The 26702-nt window shown below is 45.9% G+C and overlaps 2 protein-coding genes across 16 annotated transcripts; both read left to right on the forward strand.

Annotated features, from left to right (window-relative positions):
• Positions 1–26327, forward strand: mcm3 (minichromosome maintenance complex component 3). 15 transcript variants are annotated; one of them, XM_051936579.1, is made up of 17 exons: positions 1–575; positions 808–920; positions 2640–2848; positions 2929–3059; positions 3158–3396; positions 3469–3577; positions 3873–4026; positions 4107–4238; positions 5090–5298; positions 21376–21550; positions 21639–21765; positions 21996–22146; positions 22853–22993; positions 23069–23178; positions 24507–24580; positions 24705–24789; positions 25758–26327. In XM_051936579.1, the coding sequence occupies exons 1-17, from the start codon at positions 501–503 to the stop codon at positions 25954–25956; spliced, it is 2433 nt and encodes an 810-aa protein (XP_051792539.1). In that variant the 5' UTR covers positions 1–500; the 3' UTR covers positions 25957–26327. The 15 variants fall into 15 exon arrangements, with proteins under 15 accessions (XP_051792539.1, XP_051792541.1, XP_051792542.1 ...); XM_051936581.1 differs by lacking the exon at positions 5090–5298 and adding an exon at positions 20635–20843; XM_051936582.1 differs by lacking the exons at positions 808–920; positions 2640–2848; positions 2929–3059; ... (3 more) ...; positions 4107–4238; positions 5090–5298 and adding exons at positions 16836–16948; positions 18185–18393; positions 18474–18604; ... (3 more) ...; positions 19652–19783; positions 20635–20843.
• LOC127530256 (piggyBac transposable element-derived protein 4-like) lies at positions 8928–12738 on the forward strand. The gene is made up of 3 exons (XM_051936587.1): positions 8928–9174; positions 10698–12014; positions 12129–12738. Exons 1-3 carry the CDS (start codon positions 8933–8935, stop codon positions 12577–12579), a joined length of 2010 nt encoding a protein of 669 aa, XP_051792547.1. The 5' UTR covers positions 8928–8932; the 3' UTR covers positions 12580–12738.
• Positions 26328–26702: the final 375 nt, after the last annotated feature.

Here is a 26702-nt window from a genome sequence, read left to right on the forward strand (position 1 = left end):
ACAGTTATCTTTCAACTCGGCTTTGGCCACAGCCCTTAAAGATTTGAAGCTAAAATTCAACTTGAAAGATAAACAAAGGACGGCACTGAAGTGTTTCATTGAGAAGAAAGACGTATTTGGACTTATGCCGACGGGATATGGCAAATCTTTAATATACCAGTTGGCTCCGCTGGTTGGGAAGCTAATGGGACTTAGCCACAATCCGCCGGTGCTCTCGGAACTACGTCAGCCTATTCGTTGCGTTGATTGGTTGTATACCTACCCAATTGCTGCAGAGTGATTTGATAGACAACCTTTTAGCCCGCCTCCCTCCCTGTCGAGCGTGCCTAGACCCTTGTGCCTTCAGAAACATGGGTGTAGCGTGGCTAGGCTAATAGATACACGGAGTGGCGTGAAACTCCTTCAGTGGAGCGGAGGGACAGCAGCGGACAGAAGCAGCTGAAAGCGGAGCGATTTTCTTCATTTTAGCGGCTTTAAAGCAGAAAAAGTGATCGGAAATAATGGCGACCGACATGGTAGATGACCAGGAGATGAGGGAGGCTCAGAGGGACTACCTGGACTTCCTGGACGACGACGTAAGTCTGATTTTTACCAAGTTTATTGTAGAGACTGAAGCAGAAACCATGCGGCCACTACAAAAGAGCTGAAGCTAAATTGGTTAGTGTCGTTAAATCTCATCAGTGTGCAAGTTTCTGGTGTAAATATAAAGCGTTTGGGTGATAGTTAGTGGGATTAATTTGCCGTGGAGCTAGTTGTGAGTGAGAACAGTTTGGGCTGAAATGCTCCTTTCTCCTGTCCGACCTGCAGCAGGACCAGGGGATCTACCAGAGCAAAGTCCGGGACATGATCAGCGAGAATAAAGCTCGACTCATCATCAACATCAACGACCTGAGGAGGAGGAACGAGGCCCGAGCTGCCAAGTAGGAACCACAGGGCTTTGTTAGAGCTTCATGAGTTCAGTAGATCCACCATCTGACCTCCCATTACAGTAAAACGCTCAGAATAACAGTCTGTACATCTCTATCCCACCCACTGAGATATGATTGATTTGATTTTATTAAAGTGTCATGCACATTTGTGCCCAGCCCACATGGGCTTACAAGACACTAACAAAAATACATAAAAATACATAGTGTGGCTGCAGACCAAAGGGCTAACCGGCTAACATGGTGTGGCCAGAGCCATGTGGCCAGATCATCAGAGGGAGGAGCACACAAGGTGTGGAGCTCTGCAGCTGCAGTGAGGAGGAGAGAATGAGAGTGTTCCCCTGCCCACAGCCTTTTAAAGGGCCGCCGCGCTAATCAATAAAGTAAAAAAAACTACTTAATTACTGAACACAAAAACATCAGAAAAGCAATGTCCAAACAGAAGACAATATTTATTTAAACAAAAACTAGACAAAAAATAAAAGGAAACAAAATCATGTGCTCCAAGCACATAACAGTCTCTTGTAACCAGTTTTATATCAAACCTGATCTTTTTGCTTCTGATGGATGGACTGAGAGTAGAACCAGAGTTTTCCTTCACCTCAGACCCTTTACAGGCTCCAAATCAAACCCTTACTAAACCATGCAAAATATGAATTTGTTTTCTGGAAGTCACAGAGAATATTGTTTCCTTCTGATAAAAATAGACCCTCTTAGCTTGAAGAATTTTAAAATGACAGATTAAGGCTTTTACAAGTTTCTCGGTTAATCAATCAGTCGTTTGTTCTATAAAGTCAGAATCAGAATCGGTTTTATTGCCAAGTAGGTTTTTACACGTACAAGGAATTTTCTCTGGTGCTCTTGGTGCAAGTAAAGATACATAAAATAAAATTGTAATTAAAGAGATTTAAGAAATATGGTTAAAATAGATAAGGTATGTGCAGAAACACCATACACCTCTGGCAGATGTTGGTGCCATCATGGTCAGCATGAGGTGGGGATGCAGGCTGTTGTGGCTCATGTCCCCGTGCAATCAGACACTTCTTAATTAAGAAGGCTTGACACAGGCAATCTCAGATGCTTGAGGCCATCTCTCAGCGTTGGGGGGAGGGGGTATGGGGCCTGTATGAAGAGGTGGGCTGGAGGTGTGAAATGGGGGGGGATGGGGTCGACAGCTGACCATTGTCTTTCAAAGCGACAGTAGAACTCATTCAACTGGTTTGCTTGGCGCAGGTCGTTGGTGGAGTGGGGGGGACAATGGCTTGTAATTGGTTATTTTTTGCAAGCCTTTGCAGTGAACCACGGTTTGTTGTTGTTGTTGTAAATCACCCTGGTGTGTGAAGTTACACAGCTGTCCTCACAGAAGCTGATGTATGACGTCACCGCGTCTCTTCCAGATTGTTGGAATGTGGGAAAGCATCAGTCAGAGTTTTCCAGAGGCCAGAATGATGCCGTCGGACGTCTTGTTTAGCCTGTATATAAAAATCTTCAGCTTCCTGTCATAGAGGAGTGAAGAAATCATAAAATATTCATAATCTAAGAAGCTGGAATCAGTGAGTTTTTACGGATTCATTGATTATCAAACTTGTTGGTGATTAGTTTAATTGTTGACAGCTGAAGTTCTGATTGAGGTTCTGGTCACATGTTGACTCTGTGTGTTCTATGACGACTAAAGATGCTCCATTAAGTCCAGACGTCTTCTGTCTCCATCAGGCTGATGAACAACGCCTTCGTGGAGCTGCTGGCGTTCCAGCGAGCGCTGAAGGACCTGGTGGCCTCGGTGGACGCCACCTACGCCAAACAGTACGAGGAGTTCTTCGTCGGCCTGGAGGGAAGCTTCGGGTCCAAACACGTCTCCCCCAGAACCCTGACCTCCAGACTGCTGGGCAGCATGGTCTGTGTGGAGGGCATCATCACCAAGTGTGAGTGGAGCACCACCATGGAGTCTAGAGCATGGAGTGGTGGCAGGTAGACTCATTCTTCTCTCCACGTCGTCCTGCAGGTTCTCTGGTGCGTCCCAAAGTGGTGCGCAGCGTCCATTACTGTCCGGCCACCAAGAAGACGATGGAGAGGAAGTACACGGACATGACCTCTCTGGACGCCTTCCCCTCCAGCGCCATTTACCCCACCAAGGTAAAGACCAGGACTCTGGAGACAGCAGTCTATTTGCAAAGTCTGAATTAAAAACTTCAGACTTTGCGTAAATTAGCGTTCCTTTTCTCTCCCTCCAGGACGAGGAGAACAACCCTCTGGAGACGGAGTTTGGTCTGTCCATCTACAAGGACCACCAGACCATCACGGTGCAGGAGATGCCAGAGAAAGCTCCAGCCGGGCAGCTACCTCGCTCCGTGGACATCATCCTGGACAACGACCTGGTGGACGTGGTCAAACCAGGAGACCGAGTCCAGGTGGTCGGGACGTACCGCTGCCTGCCAGGAAAGAAGGGAGGATTCACCTCTGGGACCTTCAGGTTGGATGAACGGAGAACAGAACGGCTGGTGTTGCTCCTCTTAGTTTCTAACGTTCTTCTGTTTCTTCTCAGGACCATCATGATCGCCTGTAACGTCAAACAGATGAGCAAAGACGTTTCTCCTCACTTCTCTGCTGATGATGTGGCCAAAATCAGGAACTTCTCTCAGACTCGCTCCATAGTAAGACTCCATCTGTTCACAGCTTCATCCTAAATGTAGACTGGACACCCACGATGGAAACACCTTCAGGATATTATGACAGCAGTCAGGATCTCTGAACAGCTCCACAACAGATAGAAGCCTCATAATAATCCACCGATGGACAGCATCCCAACGTTCCATCAGCACTTCAGTGAACCTCAGAGTTCCATGTTGAGAGGAACATACGTGTGCTTCAAACAGCTTTCTCTTGCTGTGGATGTTTTTCCAGAAATGCTCAGTGAGGTAACCGTATCTTTGTGTGTGTTCTCCTCAGAACGTGTTCGACCAGCTGGCTCGCTCTCTGGCTCCCAGCATCCACGGACACGAGTACATCAAGAAGGCCATCCTGTGCATGCTGCTGGGAGGAGTGGAGAAGGTTCTGGAGAACGGCTCCAGGATCAGAGGAGACATCAACATCCTGCTGATCGGTACGAGAGCCTTCTCCTCCTGACGCGCTGCTTCACTTCAAAGGTCAGGTGTTCACATCAGGTGTGTCCTCTGGTTCCAGGTGACCCGTCCGTGGCCAAATCTCAGCTGCTGCGTTACGTTCTCCACACGGCTCCCAGAGCCATTCCCACCACCGGCCGAGGCTCGTCCGGCGTCGGTCTGACGGCTGCCGTCACCACGGATCAGGAGACGGGTTCGTTTGTTCTTCATTAAAGCTCAGATCCAGAAAGATGCAGCTTCTGTTCACGTCCTTTCTGCTCTGCTAAAAGTCTTTATTACACATCTGACCTTTCTAAACCAATATCTGTGTGATGAAGTGTCCTCAAGAAAAAGTATTGAGGTTTTATTTCCAGCTCTGCATCCATTCCTCAGTAACTCATCACTGCTGTGATGGTTTAATGTTAGATCACAGGAAAAAGCAGAACTGGAGCTTTATTTATGCATCATGAGGACAGATAAGAAACATCTGCAGAGTTCTGTTTTCAGAACAATTTTAATACATTTTTATCCTCAGTATGAAGACTGATATAAAATACGACCTCATTAATGATGTGAGATCTGGATAAAAGCTGAGTATGGAAGAGTTTAGCACCATAATGACAGGACCTTCTATTTTTCTTCTTTAGAGTCTGTTCCTATTATGTCTTTTTGTGTTGCTCAGACATTTCACTGCATGTGAAACTCTGAAATCTATGTTCAAAATAAAGGGAGCAAAATGAGCTCTAAAACAGCTCAGGCTGCTGGTGTTGGACAGTTTAGTGGCTGTAGTTCTGAGTTCTTTTGTTCAGACAGATGCTGATTACTTTGACAGTTTTAGTGAAAGCTCTCGCCTTCTTCAGCAGCATCTCAATGACCTAACGATACTTGTTGGTCCAGGAGACGATTCTGAAGAAGGTGAGAGCTGAAACTGTGAAGGTAATCAACCTCTGTCTGAACAAAAGAATCAGAACTACAGCATCGATAAGAAGACATGATGAACGTTTCTGAGCAGTGTAGCAGCTGTTTCTGATTCTCTTTAAAGCCGTCATGTCTTTCATCCTCCAGGTGAGCGTCGTCTGGAGGCGGGCGCTATGGTTCTGGGCGACCGCGGCGTCGTCTGCATCGACGAGTTCGACAAGATGTCCGACATGGACCGCACGGCCATCCACGAGGTGATGGAGCAGGGCCGCGTCACCATCGCCAAGGCCGGCATCCACGCCCGGCTCAACGCCCGCTGCTCCGTGCTGGCCGCCGCCAACCCCGTCTACGGACGGGTAAGAACCGCTCACACGCTGTAATCTGCTGCTCGGCCCGCTGCGGGTCCAGGTCTGACGGGTCTAATGGGTCTAACGGGTCCCGGTCTAACGGGTCCAGGTCTAACAGGTCTGACGGGTCTAATGGGGTCCAGGTCTAACGGGTCTAACATGGTCCCGGTCTAGCGGGTCTAACGGGGTCCAGGTCTTTACGGGGTCCCGGTGTAACAGGTCTAGCGGGTCTAACGGGGTCCCAGTCTAACAGGTCTAGCAGGTTTAACGGGGTCCAGGTCTTTACGGGGTCCAGGTCTAACAGGTCTTAACGGGTCCAGGTCTTAACGGGTCCAGGTCTTAACGGGTCCAGGTCTTAACGGGTCTAGGTCTAGCAGGTCCAGGTCTAGCGGATCCAGGTCTAATGGATCTAACGGGTCCAGGTCTAGTGGATCCAGGTCTAATGGGTCTTAACGGGTCCAGGTCTTAACGGGTCCAGGTCTTAACGGGTCCAGGTCTTAACGGGTCTAGGTCTAGCAGGTCCAGGGCTAGCGGATCCAGGTCTAATGGATCTAACGGGTCCAGGTCTAGCGGGTCCAGGTCTAGCGGGTCTACCGGGTACAGGTCTAACAGGTCCGGGTCTAACTGTTCCTGTCTCTGCAGTACAACCAGTATAAAACCCCCATGGAGAACATCGGCCTCCAGGACTCTCTGCTGTCGCGTTTCGACCTCCTCTTCATCATGCTGGACCAGATGGACCCCGAGCACGACCGTGAGATCTCGGACCACGTCCTGAGGATGCACCGATACCGCGACCCCCACGAGCAGGAGGGAGCAGGTCTGAACATCTGGAGCTGTTACAGCTGTTCATGTCTGTCAGGATTCTGTAGAGGTCTCTCTAATCTGTATGCTTTTTGTTTCTCCAGCCATGGCTCTAGGTGGAACTGTGGACGTTCTGGCTACGGAAGACCCAGACGCCATAGAGGAGGAGCATGAGGAGCTGCAGATCTACGAGAAACACAACAACCTGCTGCATGGAAGCAGGAGGAAGAAGTAAGACTTGAGGACGTGTGCCTCATTCCATCTCACATTGTTACTTTTAAAAGCAATTTTTTCTCAGACAATAGTTGATATATCAAGCTAAAATGACACAGATACTGTTTCTGAGATAACAGATGGACCCTCATGATTTAAGATGGAAAATTCCACATGAAGAACTTCTTCTTTCCCCGTAGCTTGTATAAAACAGAAGTCATTCTCCGTGACTATGTTCTGTTGTTCAGGGATAAGATTGTGAGTAAGGAGTTCATGAGGAAGTACATCCACATCGCCAAAGCCGTGACGCCCGTTCTGACGGAGGAGGCGGCCAATCACATCGCAGAGGAGTACTCCAGGCTGAGGAGCCAGGACCAGCTGGGAGCCGACCTGGCCAGGGTGAGCGGGAGGTTTCAGACACAGACAGAAGGAAAAGAGATCATTTAAAACACCTTTAAAAACCAAAAGTCAGTGACATCAACAAGGAATGATCAGTGAATCAGTAACCAGTCCCTCCAGGATTTCACTGCATTTCTCCAGATTGTCGCGTTCCTAAAATGTCAGAATTTGTGGCAGCTTTTCTAAAAGAATTACGATATTTTAAGCATATTTGTTGCTGTGAAATTGCAGGAGACAGTGACGGTTACTAAAAAGTTGTTAGAACATGTTTCAACATTTTACTTGACAGTATTTCTTCCTAAACTAATTCTGTAACACTCCAACCCATTTCCACAAACTGGAACACCACAGTGGGAAACCAGCAGCAGCCAGATCCTGGTTTAACCTGCAGTGGTTGGTAGATTTAAGGCACTAAATGATCATTTACTGTTGAATGAATCATATTTGGACACATCTGTCAGTGGATTAAAAAGTTAATTTCACATCCTGGTGTTCACACACGTGTTGACACACACACGGCTCGTCACGTCATTCGTGGATCTAAGAACTGTTGTAGCCACAGTGAGGTGGTTTAAACTCCAGCTGATGCTGTTTAGATTTTATTTCTTCTTTACTAATCCTTCCAGATGAGTTGAGAACTATTTTATTGTGCATCCCAGTGGAGGTTCTTCAGGTCTGAACCAGTTTGTTCCTCCTCCTTCCACAGACCTCTCCGGTGACGGCTCGTACTCTGGAGACTCTGATCCGTCTTTCCACGGCCCACGCTAAGGCCCGCATGAGCAAAGCCGTGGAGCTGCAGGACTCGGAGGTGGCCGTGGAGCTCGTCCAGTTCGCCTACTTCAAAAAGGTCGGTCCTGTTCTTCTGCTGATGCATCGATACAACAACCAGAAACCTGCTGCTGAACTCCTGCTGTCTGTTCAGGTTCTGGAGAAGGAGAAGAAACGCTCGAGGCAGGACCGAGACTCTGGATCAGAGGAGGACGAGGATGAAGACGTGTCCACCCAGCGCTCACAGAGAACTCAGAGGAAGAGGTAGGACTCATTCACCCTGCCTCTGTTTGTCCACAGTAATAAACAGCTGCAGTTTCCTGTGGCTTCATTTACCAAACCTGTTGTTTCCTCCTCTGAATAACATCCAACAAATCAGCAAAAATAAAATCCCCAAATTTCAGAAAATTTGCAAAACCTTCAGGAAGAAAATTCCAATAATTCCTTAAAAGATTCCCTTGAAAGTTTTATTTTTGGTTGATTTTTATGTGAATGTTCTTAAGAAACATTTTTAACATTTCTTTTTTTCCACCACAAATGTAGAAAATGTGAAGTTTCACTGTGAAAACATATTTTTTTCTACATTTTCTAACTTTAAAACGGGTCACTGTGATGTGCAGGATGACACCAGGGTAAAACAGATTTCTGCAGTAATAGCGTGCTGTGTCAGCGCTCGATTTAGACGTTTAGACTAAAAACGTTGCAAATGGCGACCGTCTAAATCGAGCGCTCGATCGAGCTGAACCGCCGATCATCTTTTCTTCATGGAGGCAGCCACTTTGTATGATGTCATCAACCTCCCATGATTCCTGGCGCTCGCGGCGACCTGGCGACTGTCTAAATCGAGCGCTGTGTGTGTCCTGTAGGGGACGTCATGGATCCCAGGGCAGTGAGCCTTACAGTCCGTATGACTTCAGTGAGGACCAGGAGGTGACTGAAAGTAAGAAGCACACTTTGACTTTCTGAATGACTGAACTGGATCCAGTCCAGGATGATGAGTATTTGTGGTTTGAAACCATTTTCAGGACTTTAAATCCTCACTGGTTTCAAAGAATGCAGGTTTCTCATTCTGCTCTTTTTGCTCTGCAGTTCAGGCCAGCACCCCGAAACCGACCAAACCACAGGAGGATGAGGGGCCGATGGAGGGGCCGATGGAGGGGCCGATGGAGGGGCCGATGGAGGGGCCGATGGAGGGGCCGATGGAGGGGCCGATGGAGGGGCCGATGGAGGGGCCGATGGAGGGGCCGATGGAGGCGCCGATGGAGGCGCCGATGGAGGCGCCGATGGAGGCGCCGATGGAGGGGCCGATGGAGGGGCCGATGGAGGCGCCGATGGAGGCGCCGATGGAGGCGCCGATGGAGGCGCCGATGGAGGGGCCGATGGAGGCGCCGATGGAGGCGCCGATGGAGGGCCGATGGAGGGGCCGATGGAGGGGCCGATGGAGGGGCCGATGGAGGGGCCGATGGAGGGGCCGATGGAGGGGCCGATGGAGGGGCCGATGGAGGGGCCGATGGAGGCGCCGATGGAGGCGCCGATGGAGGGGCCGATGGAGGCGCCGATGGAGGCGCCGATGGAGGCGCCGATGGAGGCGCCGATGGAGGCGCCGATGGAGGCGCCGATGGAGGCGCCGATGGAGGCGCCGATGGAGGCGCCGATGGAGGCGCCGATGGAGGCGCCGATGGAGGCCGATCTGTTTGCAGAGAGGTGAGGGTTAGAAGAGTTCAGTGAGTCAGAATAGGTCATGAATATTCATTCTTTGCACTTTGTGTCACTGCACCACTGAGATCAAATGCTGAGGAGGAAGACAGCAAGTAAAATGTTTGGTTATAAACTTAATCTTCAGTGGCCTGCATTCAGGCCGTTTTGAGATGTGCAAAAGTACTTTGCTTAATTGGCCGAAGCTGCAAACTCGATGATACAAACACTATACGCCGATGGAAAGCTTAGATTCTCATGAATCTGCCGGTATAAACCACTTTCAGATGTGATTACCACAGCGGGTGAGAAAAGCACATTTGTCCGACAAACAACAAATAACCTAAACAGCACAACTCACCTTTGAAGGCTCATAACTAGTCACAGATGAAAATATTCCACAAAAACGGCCATAATCCAACCTTGGACATCCAGACAAAACGAGCCAGTAAAATATTTTGTCCAAAACATGTCTTGAAATCGGTAAATAATCCACAAATAGCTAGTTTTCGTGCACCTGCACCTCACTCTGCGCATCCCATATTCCCTGTATTTCTCTTCATATATTTATTTACAAGTAAGATATTAGCGATCTTTTGTTCTGAAAATGGCCGCTGAACTCTAACCTTTTGACTGACACCTCATTTCAACCAATCTCGTAACTTTGGTCGGCCTTCCAGGGCTGAACAGCCAACCGTTGACTACAATGACAAAAGGGGCCACGACCCCTTCCCCCCGGTAGTGACTGAGCAAATCACGTTTGAGGAAACTTTTGATTGACAGGTGTTGTAGCCAATGAGTTGCTGAAAACGATATGCGGCATGATATGGAACGACGCAGGAGTTTTCCAGCAGATCTGTGCGTTAATCCGTGCGTAAGACAGACGCCTGTATCTAGCTACTGCTGCTCTCCGCGTGCGTCCTGTGTTAGCAATAGTGCTTTAGTTTTTCTAGTTGTTTTTTTGAGTTGTTTTTGAGTTTTTGGAGTGAAAATAATGTCCAAACAGACTGAAAAACGAAAATATACTATTGAAGAGTTGGTAGAAGTCTGCACACGCAGACAAAGTGATGAATCCAGAGACGACAAGCTGGAGGAAGACGGTGAAGTGTCGTCGACTGAGAAGCAGAGGATTTTTTGTTAGAGGGGAAAGACATCACACTCGATAAGCAAGTACTCAGAATTGTTTTTTTATAGTATAATATTATATTGTTTCGTATTTATGTACACAATATAATGTTTTTTATTGTTTTATTTTACACCATAGTATAAATTATCATACTACATTATATTACAGTATAGTATCTGTTTGACAGCAGTAAGAGTTATTTCGGAGAAAATCCTGTTTTCTTTGTTTATTCGACCCTCACCTGGGGGGAGGTGTTGTCACCTGGGGGGAGGTGTGTGTCTCTCTGTTTCACAGAGTGAATTACTTACCTGTGAGACTGTAAGATGTAGAAATGCTGAATACTGGAACATTGGTAAAGTTTTATCTAGTTGTAAATCAATGTTATTTGCTTATCTTCATACAACAGCCCATCATCACAGTCTGATGAAGACTGGGAGCCAAGCACAGCAGGGGTCTACGGGCAAGAGGACAGTACCTCTGGAGAAGAGGAGACCATTTCCCTAACTCCAGCCAAAAGTCCGAAGCGGTGGAGTGGCAGAGGAAGGGGAAGGGGAAGGGGAAGGGGAAGGGGGAGGGGAGAAATAATAAGAACAAGCCCAAGCCCCAGTGACCAAGCCAGCACATTAGCTGAGAGATGGAATGATGTGGACGTTCCTGACATAGAGCCACCACGGATAATCTTTTGTCCTAACCGCACCCCAGGACCCCAGCTCATCATGACAGAAAATTACACACCTGTCCAACTTTTCCAGCTCTTTTTCAGCAACGATGTTTTGCTTCCCATTGTGAAAAACACAAATGAACATGGCTCTGCGCATTACTCCACGCCCTCACATCCATGGACAAACATTGACTTACGGGATATGTTTTCCTTCATATCAGTGGCGATTTACATGGGTGTGGTGAAGTGCTCATCCTATACAGATTACTGGCGGGGGGATGATCTGTACAGTTTACCATTTCCGAAAAGAGTCATGGCAGGACGGAAGTTCAGGAAAATGACCTGGGCGCTCCATCTCAATAGTGCGGCAATGGATGCTGAGAATGAGGGGAGAAGAGGCACTGCAGCCTTTGATCGTCTCGGAAAAATAAAGCCCCTATATGATGACATGAGGGAGGCCTGCAAGAGAAACTATCATCCTAACCAGGAGATTGCCATTGATGAGAGGATGGTTGCTTCAAAAGCGAGGATTGGACTGAAACAGTACATGAAGCGCAAGCCTGTGAAATGGGGCTACAAGCTTTTTGTCTTGGCAGACTCCAAGGCTGGATATACCTGGGACTTCTTTGTCTATCAGGGAAAGTCAACAGTTAACACAGGGAAAGGAATCAGTTATGAGTCGGTAATGGAGCTGCTAAAGCCCCAGTTGCTGGGCACAGGCTACAAGCTCTTCGTGGACAACTTCTACACCAGTACCACACTCTTTCAAGACCTGCTAAAGATGAAGGTCTGGGCATGCGGCACCATTCGGACAAATCTGATCGGGTTTCCCAGAACCACAGAGAACAGCCTGGATTCCAAGTCTCCCCGTGGCAGTGTGAGATGGATCAGGAAGGACTCCCTCCTCTATGTTCAGTGGAGAGACACTAGGGATGTCTCCCTCTGCTCAACACTCCACCAAGCACACGCAGGGGAGACTATCAAACGGCGAATCCGGAGTGCAGATGGGCAGTGGGAAGTGAAAGACATCCCGGTTCCGCCAGTGGTCAAAGACTACAACCAGTATGTACTATATTCAACAGTGTTTCATGTCATATGAAATGTAGTAATTTATATGCTTGATATGTATGTCTTAGTGTATTTTTTTCTCACGGTGTTCTTCTTCTGTCCATCCAGGCACATGGGTGGAGTGGACCTGTCGGATGCCCTCATAGGGTTCTACAAGGTCCTCCACAAAACCAGGAAGTGGTACAAAACATTCTTTTTTCATTTTCTGGACATCGCCATCGTGAATGCCTTTCTCCTCCACAAGGAGCTCGCCATTGCTAAAGGACAGGTGCCGATGAACCAGAAGGCATTTAGGGAGACCCTTTCACGGGACCTGGCAAGGATGGGTTCTGCCCCCACAGACAAGCCGGTCCAAGGCCCTGCTCCTGCTCCTGCTCCTGCTCCTGCTCCTCACAGGGTGATCTATATTAGTGGGAACAGCACTGCCGGCCGGCTGAAGTGCAGAAACTGCCACAAGAAGACACCCGTGAAGTGTGTCACCTGTGATGTTCCGCTTTGCTTCCTGGCTGGACGGGATTGCTACAATGACTGGCATGTTGCCAACAGTTTTTGGAAGTAGTTTCATGTTGACATTTGTAAATAGGTTGTGTTTTATTGTAAATACTGTTTTGTTGTAGTTTATTAGCATGTTATTATTATATTTGATGTTTTTACTATTTGTCATTGATAATTGTAAATACTATCTTGTTTGACTTATAAAAACAATTTATAACATCTAGCACTTCTTTTGACTCTTTTCTGTGCAAAAAGTTTGGCAAATGGTGTTATTACATGTTTATACATCAATTTTCATAAACGTGAGTAATTCTAATAGTGAATCTGAATATAGGATATGATACCTCAGAGTGTAAGCTTTCCGTAGAGCCCAAATTTATAACTGTAGGTTGAAGCGTTGAAGAATAGCAGCCTGTTTTATCCAGTGTGCCAAGGCTGTGCCAAATGGGCAACGCCTGGGCGTAGCCCTACAAAAACGTGTGAAACACTCATTTCTTGTAGTCTTGCTATGAAATTTTGACCTGAACTGGGTAAGACCCCAGGCTGTTGTCCTATTGTGTTTTCAAGCTCTCACAGTGCTGCCACACTTGTCTTCAGGTGTTTTATTAGGGAAATAATTTAGGCGGAAAACAAATTCATCCTAATTCAGTGTGTTCCAACATAAAATACTCTGTCCCGGTAGCACTTAGAGCAGGGGTCGGCAACCCGCGGCTCCGGAGCCGCATGCGGCTCTTTCAGCCCTCTGTTGTGGCTCCCTGTAACTTTGGAAAATAAATTGCTCTGCCTTTCAGGCGCGTTTCAATGCATTTTAATATAGAGCGTTTTATTGTGAAATTACCGCTCTTATTTTGACACGTCACTCCACCGGATGTGCTGCTGGGGTTTTCCTCTGGCTGGGACATGACTATGCATGAGAGCGGAAGGTTGATGCAGAGGAGATGGAGAAGCAACACCTGTAGTTTCACATCGTTTTGTACTCAAGAATGGCAAGCCTGTATATTAAAGCTCCACTCCAAGAAAGACACGTCTTGTCTTTGATTCAAAAGTACTCATGATAGGGTAATACACGTTACTCGCAAGAACACGGCAGCAGGTCAGAGAGTCAGAGGAGTGTCGTCTTGGAAAATAGAACAGCGACTTACCGTAGAAAAGTTATTAGCTTAAGATAAATAGATTTTACAAGTTAAATAGACACAAGCAAAATATTGATTTCCAGCTAACAATACGTAACATATGAGGTCCAGGAGCAAAAATGACATTAACCAGGTAAGATAAATATTAGTGGTAGGACACAATTTTAAAAAATGAATCTAATTAGAGGCTTTGTAATTAATTAATTACGACTGATTAACAAGGGCATAGAGGTAAAAAAAAAAAAAAAAAGTGATATATGCAGTGTTGTCTTCATTTTAAATGCCAAAAGGATTTTGTGGCTCCCGGTGTTTTCTTTTCTGTGGGAAACGGGTCGAAATGGCTCTTTGAGTGTTAAAGGTTGCCGACCCCTGACGTAGAGTAATTCTGACTGCACTGGGTGAAAATTCAGGTTGTCAGCTTTCAAATGAGACCAGAACCATGCATGCACTCCAAACGGTTCAAGAACAGCATTCAATTTACTTTGGGTACGTCTTCAGTAGAAATTTCAGGCGGAATTGACTGCAGTATACAAGGTTAAACATACACAGTTTCTGTCTCATGTATTCTCTTATATTTAGTTTAAATTTGAGTAGTTTGAGCAGCAAAAATTTAGAATTTTGATCCTAATAAGCAACAATAATACACTATTCATTTCTATAAAGTTTTTTAAAAATAACTTTACATGTGCATTGTTTTTTATTCCGTGCAGGAATCGGAGTGTGAGAACAGTTAACCCTGTAAAACCTAACATATATATATATATATATATATATATATATGTGTATATATATGTGTGTGTGTGTGTGTGTAAAATTCCCATTTTTTTCTATATCTTTTTTAAATATTTTTTACTTTAATTTTATTTTGTTATCTTTTCTATATTTGGGTTTACATATATATATTTTTGTTGTTTATTTATTTATTTGCTTTTTTCCCGGCTGTGTTTGAGTCTGGGCTGCACAGTGAAGTAGTGGTTAGCACTTTGTCCTTGCAGCAAGAAGATCCCCGGTTCAAATCCCGGCCTGGGATCTTTCTGCATGGAGTTTGCATGTTCTCCCTGTGCATGCGTGGGTTTTCTCCGGGTACTCTGGCTTCCTCCCACAGTCCAAAAACATGCTGAGGTTAATTGGTTCCTCTAAATTGTCCGTAGGTGTGAATGTGAGTGTGATTGTGTGTCTGTATATGTAGCCCTGTGACAGACTGGTGACCTGTCCAGGGTGTCCCCTGCCTTCAGTCTGCTGGGATAGACTCCAGCACCCCCCATGACCCTAGTGAGAATAAAGCGGTGGATGGATGGATGGATGGATGGATGGATGGATGGATGGATGGATGTCTTTGTGTACCAGAATCCACTGAGAAAACCTTGACAGGAAAAATTGGCCATTTTTTCCTAGCTTGGACCTGTCTATTAGGTTTTATTTCCTGCTTGGATTAAGATGTGATGAGATTCTGCTGGAACTGAAGACAGGAGTCAGTGTGCATTAAACTGCATTTTTTTAAAAAACTTCATAGAAATGAATAGTTTGTTATTGTTGCTTATTATGATCAAAATTCTTAATTTTTGCTGCTCAAACTACTCAAATTTAAACTAAATATAAGAGGATACATGAGACAGAAAATATGTATGTTTAACCCTGTAAAACCATCATGAAAAAAAGTGATAACTTTATTTCTATAGCAGCCTTAAGAACAGTGTTCACAATAAAGAGCTTTACAGTAAAAACATGAAACAATCAGACAAGATAAAGGAGACCAGAGCCGTCAGTTACAATAAATAGTAAAAATGATAATAAATTAAATGAATAATGATATAGATTAGCACTCGCAACAACAAGGGAACGAGGAAGTTTGAAAATTAAAGAACAAGATTGAGGATTAAAATGGAGAACAGTTGGTCACCTTCAGAGTTAAACTTTGGAATGACCAGAAGGATCCACCTGAGGATCTGAGGATCATACGGGGTCAACAGATCACAAATGGAGCTCGGGTTAGACTCTGACGAGCTTGAAAAGGCTAACCCTAACCCTAAATCTTAAAATCAATTCTAAATCCAACAGGAAGCCGGTGGAGGGAAGCCAGGACAGGAGGGATGGGATGTCGTCCCTATAATATAATATAATATGACAAAAAATGCTTATATATATATATATATATATATATATATATATATATATATATATATATATATATATATATATATATATATATATATATGTAAAGGTGCAGGTCCTAGATTAGGGTATATCATACAATTCAAATGTTATGGTTAAGATCATATATTTTATAAAATTGCCCATCAAATATGAATATCATATATGACAGTTATGGAAGTGATTAAGATGTTTTGTTTTTTCTTCAGCAACATGTCTGTAGAAGAATCATACCTGTAGTGTTTTTATGACCTGAACTGACCTGGCATTAGGTAATTAAATAAATGGTCTCTTTCAATGTGGCGTTTCTGGGTTGAGATGACGTCATGTTTTTATTCCCGAAGCAGGTTGATAATATAGGGGCTCTATAAAAACTCTGTTTATGGCGCCATCTCCTGGAGAAACAAAGAAAACCCACATTTCTTCAGCTTTTCCTGCTTTTTTCTCAGCGCACCTCTTCCTGTGTGTTTTCGCGGGAGTTCTTATTGTGGGAGGGGCCACGTGGCCACACAAGGATCCTATTGGTACGTTGGTACAGTTTACCCGCGGAATACGTAAAGCTTGCGTGCCGTGTCAACCAATCACGTCTCACGCTGGGCTTGTAGCCGGCACGCAGTGGCGCGAAACTCCTTCAGTGGAGCGGACGGACAGCAGCGGACAGAAGCAGCTGAAAGCGGAGCGATTTTCTTCATTTTAGCGGCTTTAAAGCAGAAAAAGTGATCGGAAATAATGGCGACCGACATGGTAGATGACCAGGAGATGAGGGAGGCTCAGAGGGACTACCTGGACTTCCTGGACGACGACGTAAGTCTGATTTTTACCAAGTTTATTGTAGAGACTGAAGCAGAAACCATGCGGCCACTACAAAAGAGCTGAAGCTAAATTGGTTAGTGTCGTTAAATCTCATCAGTGTGCAAGTTTCTGGTGTAAATATAAAGCGTTTGGGTGATAGTTAGTGGGATTAATTTGCCGTGGAGCTAGTTGTGAGTGAGAACAGTTTGGGCTGAAATGCTCCTTTCTCCTGTCCGACCTGCAGCAGGACCAGGGGATCTACCAGAGCAAAGTCCGGGACATGATCAGCGAGAATAAAGCTCGACTCATCATCAACATCAACGACCTGAGGAGGAGGAACGAGGCCCGAGCTGCCAAGTAGGAACCACAGGGCTTTGTTAGAGCTTCATGAGTTCAGTAGATCCACCATCTGACCTCCCATTACAGTAAAACGCTCAGAATAACAGTCTGTACATCTCTATCCCACCCACTGAGATATAATGTCCTTTACAGCTCTGATTACCGTCATTATTACAGGGCTGTGTGTTATTTCTGACAGATATCAGTATTCATAGTAGGGATGGCCGATAATGGCTTTTCTGGCCAATAACCGATATGTCGATCTTGTCCAGCTCTCTGATTCCAATATCAACCGATACCGATATCTGTGGGCTGTTTAGCTAATTCTAGGTAACCTCTCATATCTCCTGTGGTGGAATTAACACATCATGCCTCATTTTATTGTGATGCCTCATTGGATGCATTGTCCGATGGAAACATGGTCTGTAAAATAGGGAAACTACTTCAACTGTAATTATGGAAAAAATGACATATTTATGCCTTTTTTTTAATTGTCTCAAATAACAGTTCATTCCCTCTGAGTCGGTAAATGCTGGAAATCCAGGCATTATTTTATCAGTTTTCATGACAGACAAAAAAAAAACGGTAATGATATTGACCGATATTACATTTTTATGCCAATAGCTGCCATAGCTCATTCCTAGGAAGTAAAATATCCTCTCAGCTGCTTGGCCTCTTGTAACCAGTTTTATATCAAACCTGATCTTTTTGCTTCTGATGGACTGACTGAGAGTAGAACCAGAGTTTTCCTTCACCTCAGACCCTTTACAGGCTCCAAATCAAACCCTTACTAAACCATGCAAAATATGAATTTGTTTTCTGGAAGTCACAGAGAATATTGTTTCCTTCTGATAAAAATAGACCCTCTTAACTTGAAGAATTTTAAAATGACAGATTAAGGCTTTTGCAACTTTCTCAGTTAATCAATCAGTCGTTTGTTCTATAAAATGTGGGAAAGCATCAGTCAGAGTTTTCCAGAGGCCAGAATGATGCCGTCGGACGTCTTGTTTAGCCTGTAAATAAAAATCTTCAGCTTCCTGTCATAGAGGAGTGAAGAAATCATAAAATATTCATAATCTAAGAAGCTGGAATCAGTGAGTTTTTACGGATTCATTGATTATCAAACTTGTTGGTGATTAGTTTAATTGTTGACAGCTGAAGTTCTGATTGAGGTTCTGGTCACATGTTGACTCTGTGTGTTCTATGACGACTAAAGATGCTCCATTAAGTCCAGACGTCTTCTGTCTCCATCAGGCTGATGAACAACGCCTTCGTGGAGCTGCTGGCGTTCCAGCGAGCGCTGAAGGACCTGGTGGCCTCGGTGGACGCCACCTACGCCAAACAGTACGAGGAGTTCTTCGTCGGCCTGGAGGGAAGCTTCGGGTCCAAACACGTCTCCCCCAGAACCCTGACCTCCAGACTGCTGGGCAGCATGGTCTGTGTGGAGGGCATCATCACCAAGTGTGAGTGGAGCACCACCATGGAGTCTAGAGCATGGAGTGGTGGCAGGTAGACTCATTCTTCTCTCCACGTCGTCCTGCAGGTTCTCTGGTGCGTCCCAAAGTGGTGCGCAGCGTCCATTACTGTCCGGCCACCAAGAAGACGATGGAGAGGAAGTACACGGACATGACCTCTCTGGACGCCTTCCCCTCCAGCGCCATTTACCCCACCAAGGTAAAGACCAGGACTCTGGAGACAGCAGTCTATTTGCAAAGTCTGAATTAAAAACTTCAGACTTTGCGTAAATTAGCGTTCCTTTTCTCTCCCTCCAGGACGAGGAGAACAACCCTCTGGAGACGGAGTTTGGTCTGTCCATCTACAAGGACCACCAGACCATCACGGTGCAGGAGATGCCAGAGAAAGCTCCAGCCGGGCAGCTACCTCGCTCCGTGGACATCATCCTGGACAACGACCTGGTGGACGTGGTCAAACCAGGAGACCGAGTCCAGGTGGTCGGGACGTACCGCTGCCTGCCAGGAAAGAAGGGAGGATTCACCTCTGGGACCTTCAGGTTGGATGAACGGAGAACAGAACGGCTGGTGTTGCTCCTCTTAGTTTCTAACGTTCTTCTGTTTCTTCTCAGGACCATCATGATCGCCTGTAACGTCAAACAGATGAGCAAAGACGTTTCTCCTCACTTCTCTGCTGATGATGTGGCCAAAATCAGGAACTTCTCTCAGACTCGCTCCATAGTAAGACTCCATCTGTTCACAGCTTCATCCTAAATGTAGACTGGACACCCACGATGGAAACACCTTCAGGATATTATGACAGCAGTCAGGATCTCTGAACAGCTCCACAACAGATAGAAGCCTCATAATAATCCACCGATGGACAGCATCCCAACGTTCCATCAGCACTTCAGTGAACCTCAGAGTTCCATGTTGAGAGGAACATACGTGTGCTTCAAACAGCTTTCTCTTGCTGTGGATGTTTTTCCAGAAATGCTCAGTGAGGTAACCGTATCTTTGTGTGTGTTCTCCTCAGAACGTGTTCGACCAGCTGGCTCGCTCTCTGGCTCCCAGCATCCACGGACACGAGTACATCAAGAAGGCCATCCTGTGCATGCTGCTGGGAGGAGTGGAGAAGGTTCTGGAGAACGGCTCCAGGATCAGAGGAGACATCAACATCCTGCTGATCGGTACGAGAGCCTTCTCCTCCTGACGCGCTGCTTCACTTCAAAGGTCAGGTGTTCACATCAGGTGTGTCCTCTGGTTCCAGGTGACCCGTCCGTGGCCAAATCTCAGCTGCTGCGTTACGTTCTCCACACGGCTCCCAGAGCCATTCCCACCACCGGCCGAGGCTCGTCCGGCGTCGGTCTGACGGCTGCCGTCACCACGGATCAGGAGACGGGTTCGTTTGTTCTTCATTAAAGCTCAGATCCAGAAAGATGCAGCTTCTGTTCACGTCCTTTCTGCTCTGCTAAAAGTCTTTATTACACATCTGACCTTTCTAAACCAATATCTGTGTGATGAAGTGTCCTCAAGAAAAAGTATTGAGGTTTTATTTCCAGCTCTGCATCCATTCCTCAGTAACTCATCACTGCTGTGATGGTTTAATGTTAGATCACAGGAAAAAGCAGAACTGGAGCTTTATTTATGCATCATGAGGACAGATAAGAAACATCTGCAGAGTTCTGTTTTCAGAACAATTTTAATACATTTTTATCCTCAGTATGAAGACTGATATAAAATACGACCTCATTAATGATGTGAGATCTGGATAAAAGCTGAGTATGGAAGAGTTTAGCACCATAATGACAGGACCTTCTATTTTTCTTCTTTAGAGTCTGTTCCTATTATGTCTTTTTGTGTTGCTCAGACATTTCACTGCATGTGAAACTCTGAAATCTATGTTCAAAGTAAAGGGAGCAAAATGAGCTCTAAAACAGCTCAGGCTGCTGGTGTTGGACAGTTTAGTGGCTGTAGTTCTGAGTTCTTTTGTTCAGACAGATGCTGATTACTTTGACAGTTTTAGTGAAAGCTCTCGCCTTCTTCAGCAGCATCTCAATGACCTAACGATACTTGTTGGTCCAGGAGACGATTCTGAAGAAGGTGAGAGCTGAAACTGTGAAGGTAATCAACCTCTGTCTGAACAAAAGAATCAGAACTACAGCATCGATAAGAAGACATGATGAACGTTTCTGAGCAGTGTAGCAGCTGTTTCTGATTCTCTTTAAAGCCGTCATGTCTTTCATCCTCCAGGTGAGCGTCGTCTGGAGGCGGGCGCTATGGTTCTGGGCGACCGCGGCGTCGTCTGCATCGACGAGTTCGACAAGATGTCCGACATGGACCGCACGGCCATCCACGAGGTGATGGAGCAGGGCCGCGTCACCATCGCCAAGGCCGGCATCCACGCCCGGCTCAACGCCCGCTGCTCCGTGCTGGCCGCCGCCAACCCCGTCTACGGACGGGTAAGAACTGCTCACACGCTGTAATCTGCTGCTCGGCCCGCTGCGGGTCCAGGTCTGACGGGTCTAACGGGTCCCGGTCTAACGGGTCCAGGTCTAACAGGTCTGACGGGTCTAATGGGTCTAACGGGGTCCCAGTCTAACAGGTCGAGCAGGTTTAACGGGGTCCAGGTCTTTACGGGGTCCAGGTCTAACAGGTCTTAACGGGTCCAGGTCTTAACGGGTCCAGGTCTTAACGGGTCCAGGTCTTAACGGGTCTAGGTCTAGCAGGTCCAGGTCTAGCGGATCCAGGTCTAATGGATCTAACGGGTCCAGGTCTAGTGGATCCAGGTCTAATGGGTCTTAACGGGTCCAGGTCTTAACGGGTCCAGGTCTTAACGGGTCCAGGTCTTAACGGGTCTAGGTCTAGCAGGTCCAGGTCTAGCGGATCCAGGTCTAATGGATCTAACGGGTCCAGGTCTAGCGGGTCCAGGTCTAGCGGGTCTACCGGGTACAGGTCTAACAGGTCCGGGTCTAACTGTTCCTGTCTCTGCAGTACAACCAGTATAAAACCCCCATGGAGAACATCGGCCTCCAGGACTCTCTGCTGTCGCGTTTCGACCTCCTCTTCATCATGCTGGACCAGATGGACCCCGAGCACGACCGTGAGATCTCGGACCACGTCCTGAGGATGCACCGATACCGCGACCCCCACGAGCAGGAGGGAGCAGGTCTGAACATCTGGAGCTGTTACAGCTGTTCATGTCTGTCAGGATTCTGTAGAGGTCTCTCTAATCTGTATGCTTTTTGTTTCTCCAGCCATGGCTCTAGGTGGAACTGTGGACGTTCTGGCTACAGAAGACCCAGACGCCATAGAGGAGGAGCATGAGGAGCTGCAGATCTACGAGAAACACAACAACCTGCTGCATGGAAGCAGGAGGAAGAAGTAAGACTTGAGGACGTGTGCCTCATTCCATCTCACATTGTTACTTTTAAAAGCAATTTTTTCTCAGACAATAGTTGATATATCAAGCTAAAATGACACAGATACTGTTTCTGAGATAACAGATGGACCCTCATGATTTAAGATGGAAAATTCCACATGAAGAACTTCTTCTTTCCCCGTAGCTTGTATAAAACAGAAGTCATTCTCCGTGACTATGTTCTGTTGTTCAGGGATAAGATTGTGAGTAAGGAGTTCATGAGGAAGTACATCCACATCGCCAAAGCCGTGACGCCCGTTCTGACGGAGGAGGCGGCCAATCACATCGCAGAGGAGTACTCCAGGCTGAGGAGCCAGGACCAGCTGGGAGCCGACCTGGCCAGGGTGAGCGGGAGGTTTCAGACACAGACAGAAGGAAAAGAGATCATTTAAAACACCTTTAAAAACCAAAAGTCAGTGACATCAACAAGGAATGATCAGTGAATCAGTAACCAGTCCCTCCAGGATTTCACTGCATTTCTCCAGATTGTCGCGTTCCTAAAATGTCAGAATTTGTGGCAGCTTTTCTAAAAGAATTACGATATTTTAAGCATATTTGTTGCTGTGAAATTGCAGGAGACAGTGACGGTTACTAAAAAGTTGTTAGAACATGTTTCAACATTTTACTTGACAGTATTTCTTCCTAAACTAATTCTGTAACACTCCAACCCATTTCCACAAACTGGAACACCACAGTGGGAAACCAGCAGCAGCCAGATCCTGGTTTAACCTGCAGTGGTTGGTAGATTTAAGGCACTAAATGATCATTTACTGTTGAATGAATCATATTTGGACACATCTGTCAGTGGATTAAAAAGTTAATTTCACATCCTGGTGTTCACACACGTGTTGACACACACACGGCTCGTCACGTCATTCGTGGATCTAAGAACTGTTGTAGCCACAGTGAGGTGGTTTAAACTCCAGCTGATGCTGTTTAGATTTTATTTCTTCTTTACTAATCCTTCCAGATGAGTTGAGAACTATTTTATTGTGCATCCCAGTGGAGGTTCTTCAGGTCTGAACCAGTTTGTTCCTCCTCCTTCCACAGACCTCTCCGGTGACGGCTCGTACTCTGGAGACTCTGATCCGTCTTTCCACGGCCCACGCTAAGGCCCGCATGAGCAAAGCCGTGGAGCTGCAGGACTCGGAGGTGGCCGTGGAGCTCGTCCAGTTCGCCTACTTCAAAAAGGTCGGTCCTGTTCTTCTGCTGATGCATCGATACAACAACCAGAAACCTGCTGCTGAACTCCTGCTGTCTGTTCAGGTTCTGGAGAAGGAGAAGAAACGCTCGAGGCAGGACCGAGACTCTGGATCAGAGGAGGACGAGGATGAAGACGTGTCCACCCAGCGCTCACAGAGAACTCAGAGGAAGAGGTAGGACTCATTCACCCTGCCTCTGTTTGTCCACAGTAATAAACAGCTGCAGTTTCCTGTGGCTTCATTTACCAAACCTGTTGTTTCCTCCTCTGAATAACATCCAACAAATCAGCAAAAATAAAATCCCCAAATTTCAGAAAATTTGCAAAACCTTCAGGAAGAAAATTCCAATAATTCCTTAAAAGATTCCCTTGAAAGTTTTATTTTTGGTTGATTTTTATGTGAATGTTCTTAAGAAACATTTTTAACATTTCTTTTTTTCCACCACAAATGTAGAAAATGTGAAGTTTCACTGTGAAAACATATTTTTTTCTACATTTTCTAACTTTAAAACGGGTCACTGTGACGTGCAGGTAGCCTCGCCGCGCTAGACAACCCACGGCAACGATTTTAATTCTCTGCCAGGGTCGACAACAAAAACGACAACAGTCGTTGAGCTCCATTAGCACCGACTCTGAATAATCTTTCTGTTAACATGTCTGTAATATACTTGAGCTTCACCCATTGACTGTATAAATAAGACTTCACCGAACTACCGTATCCTCTGATTTCCGGCGCTCTAGGAGCCTATTCGTTGCGTTGATTGGTTGTATACCTACCCAGTTGCTGCAGAGGGATTTGATAGACAACCTTTTAGCCCGCCTCCCTCCCTGTCCAGAGTTCGTAGACCCTTGTGTCTTCAGACCTGGGTGTAGCTGGCTCGGCTAACGTGCAGGAGGACACCAGGGTAAAACCAGGCGTGAACTAACCGTGATGTCACCCGATGGTTTCAACGCCGAGAAAGTGAAGCCCGGATTTTGCTACTTCCTGTCGCCATTTTGGATTATTTGGAGCCAGTGACGTAAAAAGCGTCATCAAACAGGCTGGACCGGAGAGCAACTAGGGACAGGACCAGTCTATGGGCGGGCCAGACTGAAGCCAGACTGCTGAAAGCCTCGCCCTAAAGGATCTGTCAATCATTCCAGACTCGACTGTCTATCAAGTATAGCCACGCCCCCTGGCTCCACCAACTTTAACGATTTATTTAAAATTCAGTATTGATTTATTTTAAGATCGACCACCTGATCTCTCATTTTGACCATGAAAACTAACGGGAAAAAAATCCTGAGCTGTAGAACATCAGTCTATCACATTTTATTTTTTCCAAAAATGAATTGGGGTCTATGGAGAAAAAGCTTTTTGGAGCCAACCCTAGTGGACGGCGTGATATTGCAAGTTTTTGACACTTCCTGGTGGGCTTCATTTTTGGAGCCAGATGCTACGTCCATCTTTATATACAGTCTATGGTTAAAACAGATTTCTGCATTGTGCTGTGTGTCCTGTAGGGGGCGTCGTGGATCCCAGGGCAGTGAGCCTTACAGTCCGTATGACTTCAGTGAGGACCAGGAGGTCCCTGAGAGTAAGAAGCACACTTTGACTCTCTGAATGACTGAACTGGATCCAGTCCAGGATGATAAATGTTTGTGGTTTGAAACCGTTTTCATAGAATGCAGGTTTCTCATTCTGCTCTTTTTGCTCTGCAGTTCAGGCCGGCACCCCGAAACCGACCAAACCACAGCATGATGAGGAGCCGATGGAGGCCGGAGACGCCGATCTGTCTGCAGAGAGGTGAGCGTTAGAGAGTTCATGAATATTCGTTCTTTGCACTGTTTTGTGTCACTGCACCACTGAGATCAAATGCTGAGGAGGAAGACAGCAAGTAAAATGTTTGGTTATAAACTGTTTAAGCCCAAACTTCCTTTTTTCTAAAATCAGAACCCAAACCTTTGAACAGAACATTTCTTCACACCACCAGCATGAAATCTGATGGATTCACGTCTCGAAGTTGTTTCTAAAATGATTTCCAGCACCTTTAAACCAGCGACACTCTTCAGACTGTTTCCATGAGGAGCTTCTATCTCAGGGGTGTCCAACATGAGGCCCGTGGTCCAAAAGTGGTCCTCCAGAGGGTCCAATCCGGCCCTCAGAGTGGAAAAATTACAGAGAAGACATTAACTGCAGATTGTAAATTAGTAAAACTGTAAATTTAAAATCATTTCTAGACCATGACAAGTTGTTTGGATCAGAAGGTAAAATACTAGATTGTTCTTTTGTTGTTTTGTCTCATTTTTGTCTGTTTTTGTTGTTTTTTTCCTCTGAGTTTTATCGTTTGTCCCGTATTTTGTCATTTTGTTTCCTTCTTGTCTCGCTACTTTTTTGTCTTTATAATTCTGTGTTTTGCTGTAAGTGTTGTTTTGTGTATCATTTTTATCATTTTGTGGTGTTTTTTTGTCTCGCTAGTGTTCTTCTACCTTTTTGTCATTTTGTTTCTTGTTTTTGTCATTTGTGACTTTATGTCGTTTGTTCATTTGTTTCTGGCTTTTAACCTTTTTTTGTCTCTTTTTCTGTCTGTTTTTTTGTGTCATCTGTTTCATTTTTTTGTCGTTTTGTGTCTCATGTCGCTGTGGTTTTCCTGCTCCGGTCCACTGGAGGTCAGACTGAATGTGGAGCCTGGACTGGGACCACTTGGACTCTCCTGCTGTAGACTGTTGTCCATCTCTGTAACTAAGGTCTGTCCTGTTTCTTTCCCTCCACAGGCTGAAGGAGTTCAAGTCGTCCCTGTTCTCCGTCTTCCAGTCTGCTCACGCTCAGTCGGTGAAGATGACGGCGCTGATGGATGACATCAACAAGCAGCGCCAGGATCGCTTCACGGAGGCCGAAGTCCGCGTCGCTTTGGCTCGTATGCAGGACGACAACCAGGTGATGATGGCAGACGACATCATCTTCCTGATCTGAGGAGCGTCGGATCACACGGACTCTTAAAGAAGCAGCGATTCTCTAAAAACACGTTGATCTTTTATCCACAGCGTCCTGCTTAGCCGGTAATCTGCAGTCCCACCAGCCTGTTCTTCTTGTAAGAGCAGAACAGAAACACCTGCTCTGACTCATCTGTGCACTTGCTGTTCTGGTTTAGTTGTGGTGACGTTCCTTCATGGTGTTCTTATGAGATTTATCAGCGGGCTGCTACAGTACAATGCATGAATCTCTCTCATTATAGAGATAAATGTTCTTCTGTCTGGATTTCTGTATATAGTTGACAAGTTTTGAAATTACCTGTAGCTGTGTGTTAAAAATAAATAAAATGTTTGGGTATATCCCAGATCTGCTCCAGATGTTCAGTGCCCACATCTGGGGGAATCACTGCCTGTCTGATGCCAGGAAGCTGAAACTCTGGCCTGTTTGCTGCTTTAATAAGAGTACAGCTAGCTGGAAAAACGGTCAGCGATGCAGCACAAGTGTGCGATTTCACAGAAAGACGTGTTCTCATGTGAATGAACGCTTCCTGTAAACACACTGGTGCCTAATCAGGAGATTTACCGTTAAACACAGAGCTCACTGAGTGTAGAAGCACCCCACAGTTCATACACCTGTAGACTGGGGGAGAGCACTCAAACTGCATGTAGGTTCAGCTTTCAGGGACATTTTATGCTGCTTTAGACTTCCTATGCATTTCCACTCTGCTACAGTTATCTCACACATTT

Source organism: Acanthochromis polyacanthus, chromosome 16, assembly GCF_021347895.1.
Source record: "Acanthochromis polyacanthus isolate Apoly-LR-REF ecotype Palm Island chromosome 16, KAUST_Apoly_ChrSc, whole genome shotgun sequence".
Classification (NCBI taxonomy): Eukaryota; Metazoa; Chordata; class Actinopteri; family Pomacentridae; genus Acanthochromis; species Acanthochromis polyacanthus.